Source organism: Dendrobates tinctorius, unplaced genomic scaffold (genome assembly GCF_039654945.1).
Source record: "Dendrobates tinctorius isolate UK_male_01 unplaced genomic scaffold, ASM3965494v1 ptg000230l, whole genome shotgun sequence".
In the NCBI taxonomy this organism is placed as follows: domain Eukaryota; kingdom Metazoa; phylum Chordata; class Amphibia; order Anura; family Dendrobatidae; genus Dendrobates; species Dendrobates tinctorius.
Genome location: NW_027361897.1, coordinates 12,614,446 through 12,628,659, shown reverse-complemented (window position 1 = coordinate 12,628,659; position 14,214 = coordinate 12,614,446). Strand labels below are relative to the sequence as shown.

At 46.1% G+C, this 14,214-nt stretch overlaps 1 protein-coding gene across 6 annotated transcripts in view; it reads right to left on the bottom strand.

Moving 5' to 3' along the window:
* The window catches only part of MYOF (myoferlin), a 195,795-nt gene that overhangs the window by 142,003 nt on the left and 39,578 nt on the right, over positions 1–14,214 (bottom strand). For all 6 annotated transcript variants that reach the window (XM_073555843.1, XM_073555844.1, XM_073555846.1 and 3 more), the window contains exons 4-5: positions 13,616–13,724; positions 12,672–12,765 (exon numbers count right to left, since the gene is read on the bottom strand). In XM_073555843.1, the coding sequence (XP_073411944.1) occupies positions 12,672–12,765; positions 13,616–13,724 (203 nt within the window). The remainder of the gene's footprint in view (positions 1–12,671; positions 12,766–13,615; positions 13,725–14,214) is intronic.

Below are 14,214 nucleotides of genomic sequence, written 5' to 3'. Positions count from 1 at the left end.
AAGCGGCCATGGCCCTAGTTGAGTGGGCTCTAAGACTCCCCGGGGGGCTCTGACCCTGTGCTCTAAGTTGCGCTAATAATGGGTTTAATCCACCTTGCTATTGTGGATTTCAACGCCTTCTTCCCTTTATTAGGGCCTCTGTACTGGACAAAGATAATTATCCTGCCTCCAAGGCCTGGTTGCGTCCAGGTACCTGAGCACTGTTTCCCTGACATCCAGGTTATGGTAAGCCTTCTCCTTGCTATTTTTAGGGAACTGACAAAATGAAGGGAGCACTACCTCTTGATTCATGTTCGAGTCTGAGATAACCTTGGGGAGAAAAGCCGGGTCGAGTTTTAGGACTAACCGGTCGTCGAATATTTGTAAGTAGGGATCTTGGACCGATAGGGCCTGAAGCTCCCCTAGTCTTTTGGCTGACGTAACTGCCACTAGGAAAGCAGTCTTCAGAGAGAGGTTACCTATACTTATTTCTACCCCTAGTTGGTATGGCTGTCTACATAGCACATTGAGGACTAGGTTAAGGTCCCAAGGAGGGACAGTCTTTCTTATTAAGGGTTTAAGCCTCTGCACTGCCCTTGAGAACCGGGCTATCCAAGGGTGTGAAGATAGGGTTGTGTCATAGAACACGCTTAAGGCTGCAATCTGTACTCTCAGAGTGCTGGGTCTAAGGCCCTTTTTGAACCCTGCCTGCAAGAAGTCAAGGATCTTCTGGATTTGGGGTTGGTCAGTCTCGACTGTCGCCTCTCCACAAAAGCTGCAAAATTTCTTCCAGATCTTGTTATATATTGCTGCGGTCACGGGTTTTCTACTCGCTTGTAGGGTAGATATGACGTCGTCCGATAGACCCCTTGCTCTTAGGACCTACCGCTCAGGATCCAGGCTGATAACGGGAGCGCTTCTGGCCTTTGGTGGAAGACCGGACCCTGGTGGAGGAGGTCTTCTTTTTGGCAGGTGAATAGGATCTTCCCATGATATCTTCCTGAGTAGAGGAAACAAACTTCTTCTTGGCCAATAGAGGACCACCAATATGACCCTGGCTCTGTCCTCGTAGAGCTTCCTGAGAACCCATGGAATGAGAGCTAGAGGCAGGAAGGCGTACAACAGGCCTCTGTTCCAGGACTGTGATAGAGCGTCTATCCCTGTCGGGTTTCCCACAGGGTTCAGGGAGTAAAAGGCTTTGACCTTTGTGTTCCATTTGTCCACAAACAGGTCTATTTCAGGTTGTCCCCAACGGTCGCACAGGCTGCTGAACACTTCGTCGTTGAGTTCCCAATCTGTTCCGGTTATTCTTCTTCAGCTGAGGAAGTCCGCAACTTGGTTCCTGGTGCCTTACAGATGTACTGCTGAGATTGAGAGGACCTCTCTTTCCGCCCAACTGAAGACCTGTTCTGCTAAGCCCTGAAGTGCCGGGTGTGAAGTGACAGTATTTTGACGTGCTTGTTCCTCACCAGAGAGCGGGCGACGAGTAATACCTTCCAGACCGCCTGTAGTTCCCTGAAGTTGGAGGACCTGTTGCTGTCCTCCGGACTCCATTGTCCCTGGAGGTACCTTCCTCCGACGTGTCCACCCCAGCCACACAGACTCGCGTCTGTGGTCACTACGATTTCTGGAGACTGAATCCATGAGACACCGGTTTTTAGGTTTCTCGGGACAGTCCACCACAGTAGCGACCTTCTGACCTGGGGGATTAACTGTATTTTCTTGTCCAGTGAGTACTGCCTTCTGTCCCAGGACGCTAGGACTGCCCGTTGTTTGCGGGAGTGGAATTGACTCCATCTGACACAGGAAATGCACAAAGTCATCAGCCCCAGGATCCTCATTGCGTCTCTGATCGATACCCAGTTCTTTGAGAACTGACGACTCTTTGGCATGCTGGTCTGCTGGTCTGCTTTTCCTCTGGGAGATAGGACATTCTTCTTTCTGAGTCCAGCATGACCCCCCAAAAATTTTATTCTGGGTTTGGGTATGAGATCTGATTTTGACCAATTTATGACCCAACCCAACCTAACCTGCAGCGTGGAGATCGAGGACTGACAGTCAACCCTGAGCTGGGCTGCTGAATCTGCTATGATTAAGAAGTCGTCTAGGTACAGGACCACCGTGATATTTCGAGCTCTTAGGTAGGCCACTACTTCTACCATTAATTTTGTGAAGACTCTTGGGGCTGATGCTAGGCCGAAGGGGAGGCAGCGAAACTGGTAGTGGTGTATCCTGCCCTCCTTTTCGCCTGCAAACCTGAGATATTTTTGGTGGTCTCTGTGGATGGGGACGTGGTAGTACGCATTTTTTTTAGATCGAGCGTGCACATTACCACCGTTTTTCCCAGCAGAGGAATCGTGGATCTTATTGATTCCATCTTGAAGCGTTTGTATTCTACCCACTTGTTTAGGGGCTTGAGATTTATTATGGTTCTGGTCTCCCCCCGACGTTTTTTTTATTGCGAAGAGGCTTGAGTAGTGTCCTCTCCTTCCTTCTTGGGTGGGTACTGGCATAATCGCCTCCATTTCTAGGAGGTCCTGGATATCCAACCACATGGGGGGGTAGGGAGCTGAATTCTATCCTGTACCCCTGAGAAATGACCTGTAGTACCCAGGGGCTGGTGGTAACCACCCGCCATTCTCCCCTGAACTTGAGCAATCGCCCCCCTACTCTGGTGGCATCATTTTTTCCAGGAGCTAGACCCTGGGCCAGAGAAGATGGTATCTCTGTTCCTATTTCTACCCTCGCCCCCTTTGGGGTAGCTCCATCGACCCAACTTCCCCTTCCCTCTGTAGTCCGTTCTCTGGTTGTAAGGGGGTCTACGAAAGGGCTGATACCTCTTACGTTTTTCTTCAGGGAAACCCTTTTTTTTTTTCTTCATCTGACGCCTTCGCTAAAATATCATCAAGCACAGGCCCGAAGACTCTACACCCCCCCCCCCCCCCCCCCGAGAAGGGAATTGAGCAGAGTTTATTCTTTGACTGCATGTCACCTGACCAACTTTTAAGCCAGATAGCCCTTCTGGCTGTGTTGGACAAGGATTGGCTTCTGGCCGGGAACCTAACGGACTCTGCTGAGGCGTCAGCCAAAAACCCCGTAGCTAATTTTAGTAAGGGAAGGGATTTCAAGATAGTTTCTCTCGGAGTACTATCCGACAGGTGCTCCTCCAAATCATCTATCCATAGATGCATGGAGCGTGCCACTAATGTCGTGGCTATATTTGTTTTTATGACCGCTGCTGAACTCTCCCAGGCCCTCTTTAAGAGTCCGTCTGCCTTCCGATCTAGGGGCTCCTTTAAGCTTGAGGAGTCCTCAAACGGAATAGCTGTCTTTTTTGAAACTTTCGCTACAGGGATATCTATTTTAGGGACCTCTACCCAGACCTTGACCTCCTCTCGGTCAAACGGCAGGCGAAGCCTGAAATCTCTGGGGATAGTCAATCTCTTCTCTGCTTCCTCCCATTTGTCTAATATCATCGCCCGTATATGGGTGTTTACTGGGAAGACCATCAAAGTCTGGGAGCGCAACCCCCCGAACATTTAATCCTGTATTGAGAGGGTAGTCAGGGGTTCCTCGATCTGCATAGTCTGCCGCACTGCCCCTAATAGCTCATCCGTATCGCCAGATGAAAAGATATTTCCTTCCCCTTTCTGGGTGCTCTCTGATCTCCTCCTCCGCGTCTGATTCGGACAGGATGTCTTCGGAAGATGTGTCCGACTCCCTCTGTCTTTCTGGATGTCTGGGGGTTCACCTGCAGGGTTTGGGACATGGCCAGGCCGGAAACCGAAGCCTGCACTTCCTCTCTAATTATTGCTCTCATGTTAGACATGAGTGTAGCTTGTTCCTCCCCCATTATGCGCTTTGTACATGCGTCACAGAGGGTCTTTTGCCACGTGTCCTTTAGCGTCTTAGAGCGAACTGGACACTTCTTATCCTTCCTCCTGGGCTCCTTTTTCTCTGAGGTGGAGGTTCCCCCCTGGAACACACAAAATACGTGTTCTGTGGGGTCTGCCTTACCGGGGTCCTGCCATGACCTCATCTGAGGTTACTCACGTGACCCTGGCTCTCTGCTACCGTCTCAGTCTTTGCCTGGTCCTCCATCCTGGATAGAGAGGGTTACTGTGGCTGCCTGCTGCTGTGGAGATACAGATGTGTAAGTGGCCACGGGTGTAGCGTCCAGCTCTTACTGCCACAGAGCCTGGCGTACCTCCGCTGCTCCTTCCTCCTGCCGCCGATCCGTTCCACCGCCAGAGATCTGCCCCCCCTTCTCAGGTGGATCTATGCCCGCAGTGCCTGTAATGCGGGCGGTCGCACTTGATGACGCGACTGGAAGTGACCCTCGATGCGACCGGAAGTGACGCTCCCCGACCCTGATGATGCGGCCGGAAGTGACACGCCCCGGTCCAGGCCCGGCGCGGCTCCAGGTATGCCGCGTCCCATGGAGGGGGGAGCGGTGCGGCGATCCGCTGCCGGGGTCCGCTTGTGGGGCCAGTGGACTCCATAGAGGCGGCCCCGGTTCCCGTATATCGGTGGCGGCGGCCAGGGTCGAGAACCCCCATCAGGAGGAAGAGACCCTGTCTCCAGGAGCAACGCTACACTGGATGGACTGAGGGACCCTGTACCGGGTGTCAGCTGCAGAGTTTTTGAGGTAGGAAGGGAAAGGCTGGGCCCCTCCGACCCTAACCATCTGCGTGGAACGGTCGGATCTTCCTCTCATCGTTCCTATCCACAGTGGGACAGGAAAAACACTGAAGGGTTGTAGGGGGAGGATCCTTTTAAACTCTTGTGGTTTCTTGTCCCACTACGGATAAGAAGGACGTCCTCCAGTGTGCTGTCAGGTGGTGACCTGGAAATCATATTGTATAAATTATATAAATATATTTGCATTTTGCAGTGAGAATTAAGTATTTGATCCCCTACCAACCATTAAGAGTCCTGACTCCTACAGGCCTCTTTCACACTTCAGTTTTTTACAATCAGTCACAATCCGCCAGGTTTTGAAAAAAAAACGGATCCTCAATTTTTTTTTGGAGGATCCGTTTTTTTCCCCATTGACTTTCATTAATGGCGGATTGATGTCCGTTGCATCCGTTTTTTTTGAGGATCCGCCAAAAGTTGCTGTCCGTCACCATCCTCAAAGATTTCAAAACGGAGCTTGTAACGTTTTTTCCTCTGGCGGATCCTCCAGACACTCATTTAACCCAAAATTCTTTCTGGGTGCCGGACAAAAAAAAAAAAAAAATAAATAAATAAATATCAATCTCTCTCTCTCTCGCCAGCGTTTCCTTTAAATTTCCTCATTTTCAGGATCCGTCTCAAAACGGATCCTGTGCCATCCGTTCACATCAGTTAAGAACGGATCCGCTTGTCTGACTTTTTGGCGGATTTGAACTGATGCAAAAAACTGAAGTGTGAAAGAGGCCTTACCTGCATTAAAGACAGCTGTCTCAATGTTAAAATTATAGACTGTTCATGTCTTACAAAATCACTGTATGCATATTTATACACACATACTTGTCTGAAATACAAAAGAAATGTGTCACCTTTAATTTTAGCCCTTTTAGAGATCATTTCATCTTCAACTTGCTTAACTAGTCACAAAAACAGTAATTTTGACCAGGGGTGCTTAAACTTTTACATGCCTCTGTAGTTCTTTTGATTCGCTAGGTCGCTTACCCCATGTGCAGGGCATTGTAGTAGTGTGGTTACAACCAGAGATAAGCGAATTTGTTCGGGTCAGGGATTATTCAGCAAGCTATAGCGCTGACCGAATAAGCGGCAGAGGGATCGCTCCGGCTGCTCGGCTGCGCAGCTGCATTTGTCTCGGCTGTGTGGCAGTCACGACACATACATGGAGAACCTGTTTATGTGCCCATCATCTGACCATTTAAGATTTGTAAACCTGGTTTCTATAGAATGACAACAGGCAGAGGTCTTGAGAAACTGAAAGATATCCAAAGGAGATCCATCCGCTGGGACCCTCACAGATTGGTATTATGGGGCACTTTTATCACTGTTAGAATGAAGCGACAGTGTGAATGCTTCATTGCTACTCCATTCATGCTTTATGAATCCTGTTATGACTTTTACTTTCTTTGCAGTACTGATAGCAGCAGCCTGACCGATGAAGATGGAGAGATCTTCTCAGTTCATTCTCATTCATTGACTATACACGCTCAGACAGAATTGTGGCTCTTTTTACTACTTTGTGATTTTTTAATTTATTTTTTTTTATATATCTATCTGTCTCAGTAAATTGCTTTAGGATTAGTAGATTACACATCCATACTACAAAAGAGACAGATTAGGAACAGCAGACAATACATGTGACAGCTATTTATATAATCACACCGTAAAGGTCAAGGAAGTGAATATGGTGACACCACGCGTTTTCTGACCACACCCAGGCCGGCATGGCCGGCCGGCAGTGAACGGAGATGCATCATGTACATTCAATTTGAAGAACAGGTTTTTACAGATGAAAACTAAGGGTTTTGTTTTACCTTTAAACACAGAAGGAACGCAGATTCGCAGCACAGATAAAAGGATACGTATGTGAATATAGCTGGCCAGAGAAATGGGGGAAAATTAGAGACTGGACTCCAAACATAGCAAAAAAAGGTGAAAAGAAAAAAAAAGTGTATTCCATGACCAAGACTCATAAGGTTTCGTCTCAAAGTGTGATCTCTCACACTTGTGTAATTCTGGCTCTAAAGATTTTTGCTGATATGATCAGGGATAATAAATAATGATCTCCAATTAGAGATGTAGTATATGGTGGTACTTCTGATTCGCCATGTCGCTTACCCTCTGCTTAGGTATCCATTGGTTACGACCACTAAACAACTAACTCACTATATGAGTGGTCGTATTCATGAATACTTAGGCTGCTGCAATGCCCAGCACATGGGGCAAGCGACAAAGCAAAGCAGAAGAACTGTTACATTTCTAAATGGAGGCACTTTTATTATTACACCTACTACGTATTGGGATAGGATCTGGGAGAAGGGAATACCCCTTTTATGAGGCCCTGCACTCAATTTTCATATCAAAATAAACATCTAAAAACACTGATACACATACGTACACGTTGTACAATGTGAAATGCTACCATACAATGTCCATGCAAGACTGCTGTTCTGTACGTAAAAAAATAATTTCATAATATACTTAACCCAACCATGACATATGACGTATATACACGTAATATGTCGTGTCTTCCCCCGCTGAGCCCACATCTTTTTTGGCACGAGAGTTGATTTCATCAATCTCTGACAGCGGCCTTTTAATGACGCGCAACTGGCGCGAGCATGTTTACTCGGCTCATCGGCAAACCTGCCACATGCTCGCGGGACGTCAGTGGGTTGGAATGACAACCCAGAGTCTGCAGGACGCCCCTGTGGTTGCCATTCCCAATCTGCCAAGAGCGCCACCTCATGGTCAGGCATTCAAAACCGATGAGCATTTCTGCTACACATAGCAGGGCTGAATTTTTGTCCCGTTTTCCAATACATTATATGGTAAAATCAATCGTGCGTTCAAAATTACAACTCGTCCCTCTAAAAAACAAGCCCTCACAAGGCCATAGTGCCGAAAAACTTTTTAAAAAGTTTTAGCTCTTTGAAAAATGGGAGCCGAAAACAAAAAGAAAAAAGAAAGGAAAGTGGCCCGGTGGTTAAGGGGTTAAATAATACCTCCAATGGATTTCCCCATAATACTACTATAATGTGATCCCATAACATTGCCATATATGTCCAGCAAAATGCTGTATTATAATATAATAGCTGAGAATATTGCCATATTACGCTTTTCGGGGACATTCAGGTTGTGGCTGTAATGTGTCGGCCCGTGACCCGACCGATGAGGCGGATAGCTCAGTTTGGAAGATCTATGGTTGGCACCGATATCTCAGCATTATATATCAGACCATAAATGCACCGCTTAGAGGATTTAATGTTGATTTTCCAAAGCACATTCTCCGCATTTCCACGTCAGAATGTGATCACTTCCCCCGATGAACTTCAAAAGGTGAATAATTCACTTACTGCAGACTCCTTCATCACCAGCCCCCAGCTTTATAGTAGATTTGTACGCCGCCATTTTCTCCACATAACACACAGTGTTGACACCCATCATGGTCTAATTTAACAGGACAAGTCAGACCGCAAATATTTAAACAGGGAAAGTATAAAAATTGGAAGATTGAGATACGATTACTTGAAGTTTTAGACCCGAAGTGCCAGAGCAACGCCTGAGAGATTCTGTGGACATCTCCTTCCGATTTCTGTCAGATATTGTTATGGAAACCTTGTGTGGATCCCACTGCAATAATAAGTACACCCTGACGGCAGATGTTGTGTGTATCTATAGGTGCATCGGTGTAAAGGAGTCACGTTGTCAACACAATTTCACAGTCGTTCTGGAAGGAGATTGACATACTTTTTTATTATTTATTGTTATAGCGCCATTTATTCCATGGCGCTTTACATGTGAGGAGGGGTATACATAATAAAAACAAGTACAGTAATCTTAAACAATACAAGTTATGACTGGTACAGGAGGAGAGAGGACCCTGCCCGTGAGGGCTCACAATCTACAAGGGATGGGTGATAATACAGTAGGCGAGGGTAGAGCTGGTTGTGCAGCGGTTTGGTCAATCGGTGGTTACTGCAGGTTGTAGGCTTGTAGGAAGAGTTAGGTCTTCAGGTTCTTTTTGAAGGTTTCCAGGGTAGGCGAGAGTCTGATATGTTATGGTAGAGAGTTCCAGAGTAGGGGGGGATGCGCGGGAGAAATCTTGTATGCGATTGTGGGAAGAGGAGATAAGAGGGGAGTAGAGAAGGAGATCTTGTGAGGATCGGAGGTTGCGTGCAGGAAAGTACCGGGAGACGAGGTCACAGATCTATGGAGGACTCATTTTGTTGATAGCTTTGTATGTCATGGTTAGGGTTTTGAACTGGAATCTTTGGGTAATGGGGAGCCAGTGCAGGGATTGACAGAGGGTAGAGGTCGGGGAATAGCGGGTGGACAGTTGGATTAGTCGGGTAGCAGAATTTAGAATAGATTGGAGGGGTGCGAGAGTGTTTGAGGGGAGGCCACAGAGCAGGAGGTTGCAGTAGTCAAGGCGGGAGATGAGGGCATGGACTAGGGTTTTTGCGGATTCTTGGTTGAGGAATGTACGGATCCGTGAAATGTTTTTGAGTTGAAGTCGGCAGGAAGTGGAAAGGGCTTGGATATGTGGTTTGAAAGAGAGGTCAGTGTCAAGGATAACCCCAAGGCAGCGAGCTTGTGGGACTGGAGAGAGTGGGCAGATGTTTACTTTAATGGATAGGTCCGTTGTGGGGTGGGGGGGGGGGGGGGGTCGCGTGAGATGGAAGAAAGATGATGAATTCTGTTTTGTCCATATTAAGTTTTAGAAATCTAGCGGAGAAGAAACATGAAATAGCGGACAGACATTGTGGGATTCTGTTTAGTAGGGAGGTGATATCTGGTCCAGAGATGTAGATCTGTGTGTCATCAGCATAGAGGTGATACTGAAAGCCGTGAGATTCTATGAGCTGTCCGAGGCTATGGGTGCAAATGGAGAAGAGCAGGAGCCCTAGGACTGAACTTTACTTCCCACGTTCTCCCTTGAAGAACACCTATATTATTGTACTGTATAATGTTAATTGTGATATACTTTAATAGTGTTGGTATTCTGTTCTTTTAATGTTTAGGACTAGCCCAGAGTGGCAGGGGTTAAGGTGAAGGGAAAGTCATTTTTCTATCGGAACTGCAGATAGAAGACCCAAGAACTTGACAGTAAGCAGTGCAGCACGGCGTGGGTTTTGCGAAATGAGGGGAGATTGAGACGGCGGTTAGCGTGAACTGGAGTAACAAGAGTAGGAAAACCGATATGAGTTTATAACTCAGAGGGGTAAATGGGCCAGGATGGGACCGAGAATGTGAGATGGAGAAAGTGCCCTGGGCGGGAGTTCCAAGGCATCAGTAGCAGAGAAGCTATGTACCGGCCATATTAGCAACCTAGCTTCCTTGAAAGGAAAGACGACATAAAACCTGGGGTTGAGAATAGGACTCTTGCTAACTAGACTGTAGTACTGAGCGGGGATGAAATGAAGTAAAGTGAAAAAGTGGAGATAGGAACAAACAAGTAACCGAGATGGTGTGTGAACAGGTTTAATATGGTGAAGGAAATGTTCATCAAGTTGTGTACCCGCCATCTACTGTACATAAATTCCCATAAAGTTATCCTTAAAGGTGTGGTCCACTACTTTAAATTAACCCCCAATGTATCCCCCCGGGGCCCCTAATGAATTTTGTAAATACCTTATGTTGTCTATACTGCCTGTGAGCGGTGCTATCCGTGGCCGCTCACAGGCAGCACGTAACTCAGCACTGATGTTACGTGAAGTGAGGGGTGACTCAGGGCTGGATCCCCGCAGTGGCTGCTGGGTTGTGGGCAGGGTTAACCCCAGCATCCACCGTGTGCTGTCTCAATGAATAGGCACGCGGTGGATGCCAGGTGTGATGCGGGGCGATAACCCTGCCCACAGCCAGCGCAAAAGGAGGAAGATGGACCCCTGGTTGCTGCCAGCACTTGACGGAACGTCAGCGGAAGCAAAAGCTGGCTGCAGCCGGGGGTCACGTGCTGCCTGTGAGCAGCCAGCGATAGCACCGCTCACAGGCAGTATAGGCAACATGAGGTATTTACAAAATTCATTAGGGGCCCTGGGGGGATAAATTGGGGGGGTTAATTTAAAGTAGGAGTCAACCCCTTTAAGCAAAAAGTTTATTTTATAGACTGGTGGTCATCCTCCCTGAAGTCCTCAACATCTGTTACTGGCCAACCATAGTCATCTAAGTCTACACACCCAGCCAGAATGCCCACCTTCAAGTAAAGTGCCAGGGTGTAAGAGATGAGGACCTAGCCATTGGCTACCACTCCATGTCATGTTACCTGTAATTTCGAGGACTGTGTTTCAACAAGCAAAATATTAAAAAAAGTGTTTTTTTTTTACTTCCATTTTCTTCTTGTAGGTCTCTTTCAAACAGCCGTATACTAAGCATGAAACGTCGCCTCATGTAATCGTTAATAAAAAGGACGGGTAAGGGTAGAATTTGTCATTTCCAAAATATTTCCTCTTTACGCTATGGAAGAAGTGCACAATGACAGGAAAAGCTACAATACATCATTATAGCCATAGGCTACAACTACGTTATCTCTCAGGAAAACGCAGAACCAATTTCCTGCCTCGTACGTTCTATCACCACCCGCCATCTGAGGAACAGCTACATTGTGAAGTAATGGGGCGATTCAGAAAACTCGGGAACGTAATCAGGAAAAATTCCATTCCATTAATTTCTTGTGGCCGATGAAAGGAAGAGCACTTTAATATGTGAAGGAGACTCGACGATGCCACATAGCCAATAAGAACCAAATAATCCCACACACTTTTATATATACCATTTTGGGGTCCATACTATGGCCTTGGTATAAAATCTTTCGAGAGAGAATTTTGTGGTAAAAGTTTTGAAAACTTACAAATTTTAGGCGCAACTTGGAGCTGTACCTAAATTTTGTGACTTCTGGAGTGGCGACCTCAATTAGTTAAATTCATGACAAGCAGCAGCATCCGATAAGGCATAAATCTTACTAGTAGGATTTGTAGGGAGGTGCACATCAAGGTGTTCACCACTTGCTCGACTCGCACACAGGCAGAGACCTGTCAATCCAGGGTAGCAGGCGGGGAGAAGCAGCAGGAGACCTGTCTACAGCGCGGTATCAGCCCTCAGAAGATATTAAAAAGTAGTTTTTCCTGAAACGCCGCTGCGTTTCACAGTAAAACATATGACAAAGATAGTACAGCCAGTACTGGATACATCAGGTTCACTTTAAGACTAGTGACAGGTCACCAGTTTAAAAAAAAAAAAAAAAAATGATGTTTATAGTTACAAACAGTCCCAAATTTGATGGAATTGTCCATATTTCAAACAAAAATGCCATCAATTCCAAGTATGTCCTGGGCCAAAAATGTCGAGGTTTAGGTTAAAGGGGTTGTCCTTATATTGATGACATCAGTTGGATTGGGAGAGAAAGTGCAGCACCCAGGAGTGACCACTATGCAAGGTAAGGCGCTGCAGAACTCCACGCTATACATTGCTTACATCAGTTGATCGCTGGGAGTGCAAGGGGCCAACACAAACTTTTTAACAATGGCTAAAAGTGAGAAATTTTGAGCGGCTATGAGGACGCATTTCCAGGATGGACTTTAACATCCCCATTTTTCCACCAGCAATGTTATTTACCCCCTTACATGTCAATTTCATCCATAATTTATCTAATCTAGCAATATTTGGGCATCACTGATTTCAGGCTGCAGAATAGTTATCAAAATCTGGAATCTCAAAATATGAACATTTAAGCTCCGCCCTGAGAATGCCCCAAAAACACCCATAGTCACACCAAAAATTTGGGGTGGGATTTGCCCAAGTCATACCACAGTGAATGGAGACTATGTAATAGGAATAGGAGAGTGTGTTATAGGAATGTTACTGGGTCATTAAAGGGCTGAGTCTTAACGGATCTTGGTTGTCACATGGCATACGGTAAGTTACAATGCACGAGGCCAATGTCATCCAGAAAAGGGTGAGCAAAAACACAAGGAAATACAGTATATAATAAACTAATCACGTACCTGTGTCAGGTTGCACATTTGTTCCTCCGGGATCAGACACATTGCTGTTCGGGGACACGGGAGGTTCATAGGACACCGATAAATCAATAGTGGCCTGGAAAGGAAAAGAAAGAGCGCTCCTCAAAACTCTTGGTAGTGGCGTGTTTGGATGACCAGGGGGCTGTTGTGGATGTGACCGAAGAGCATTTTCTTATCCCTTTCCTTAGGGCAATTTTAATCTAATCTACCGGCCAAATTTGAGCGAATCTAGACAATACATTTGGTAATAATTTCAGATTGTGTGTGACAAATTTAAATTCAAATATCAAAGTGTCAAGTTTTGGGTGCACTTCCAGGAGTAATAAAGAGGAACGGTACATCAGAACACATCGAGACAGGATTTCATAGCAATAAAGTCAGGAATGTCCCTTCTGCTAACTCTTTCTATTGGAAGTGTTTCCAGTTGTCTTTTTTTTTTTTTTTTTTTTTTAATAAAAATATGCATGTGGATTGCGAGCCGCGAGAAGCCGGCTTTGAAAATTTGTTTTTTTTCTTGATTCAAGAGACAGATTCACATGTAGTGTTGGACTGGGATAGTAAGGGCCCACCAGTAACATCAACCCCAGGGGCCCCACTTTTCAGCTACATGCAAATATGACTATCCTCATTCACAATTTCTACAGCAATAAAATGGGTTGATTGTTGAAAAAAAAAAAAAAAAAAAAAAGAAGAAGAAGATGCTGGCTTTGTCTGTAGTGATACAATTGTATTGTGCCAAGTACTGCTTACTCCTGCAGAGAGGCCCACCGGAGGATTCTCCCATTCTGCGGGCCAGTCCAAGCCTGCACGCATCTTTTATCCATAGCAATGCAGATACAAGGAAGTACTCTTTCTTACTGATCTTTAAAGATTCAAACGTCAAAAATGCCCTGTGTGATCCTGCCCCAAAGAAGCACTAAACTTACCCCAATGGGCTGCCCCTTGTCACTCATCAGAGCCAAGCCTCGAAACGGAACGGATCGACTGCCTCCTCCAGCAAAATCCTTAAGTGATATTGTTGTGCTTCCAATCAATCTGATGAAACAAAACAAAGTTCAATCTTTTAAAAAATGTAGTTCTCCGCCTTGCTTTATAGAACTGCTGCTGGGATCCCCCGGCCATCAGCGGTAATCTCCTAGAGCACCACCTCAGTGGAACTAAAGCGCTTCACTCCGCCATTCACATCAATAGTAATGCAGGACAGGACATGTCCTCCAGACCGAGACACACTCTGTCTAACCACTTTCCATTCTGCCATATGATGAGGATCCTAAACAGACGACCCCATTTACCCAGAATTCACAAGTCTTGAGAAAGAGTATAAGGAACAATACATTTTTAATAATAAGTGGCTTCCAAACCTCTGTTTTTTCTCCCGCCTATCTCAAGCGTGTGGATATCAGTACAAAAATGGAGTAAAAGGGTCAGCTCAGTACACGATTGGTAGTCGTGACCAGAACAAATACCGAATAATCACCAAATTATCATATTCTGCACATAAGAAGTTACACTTAATGGAGTTTCT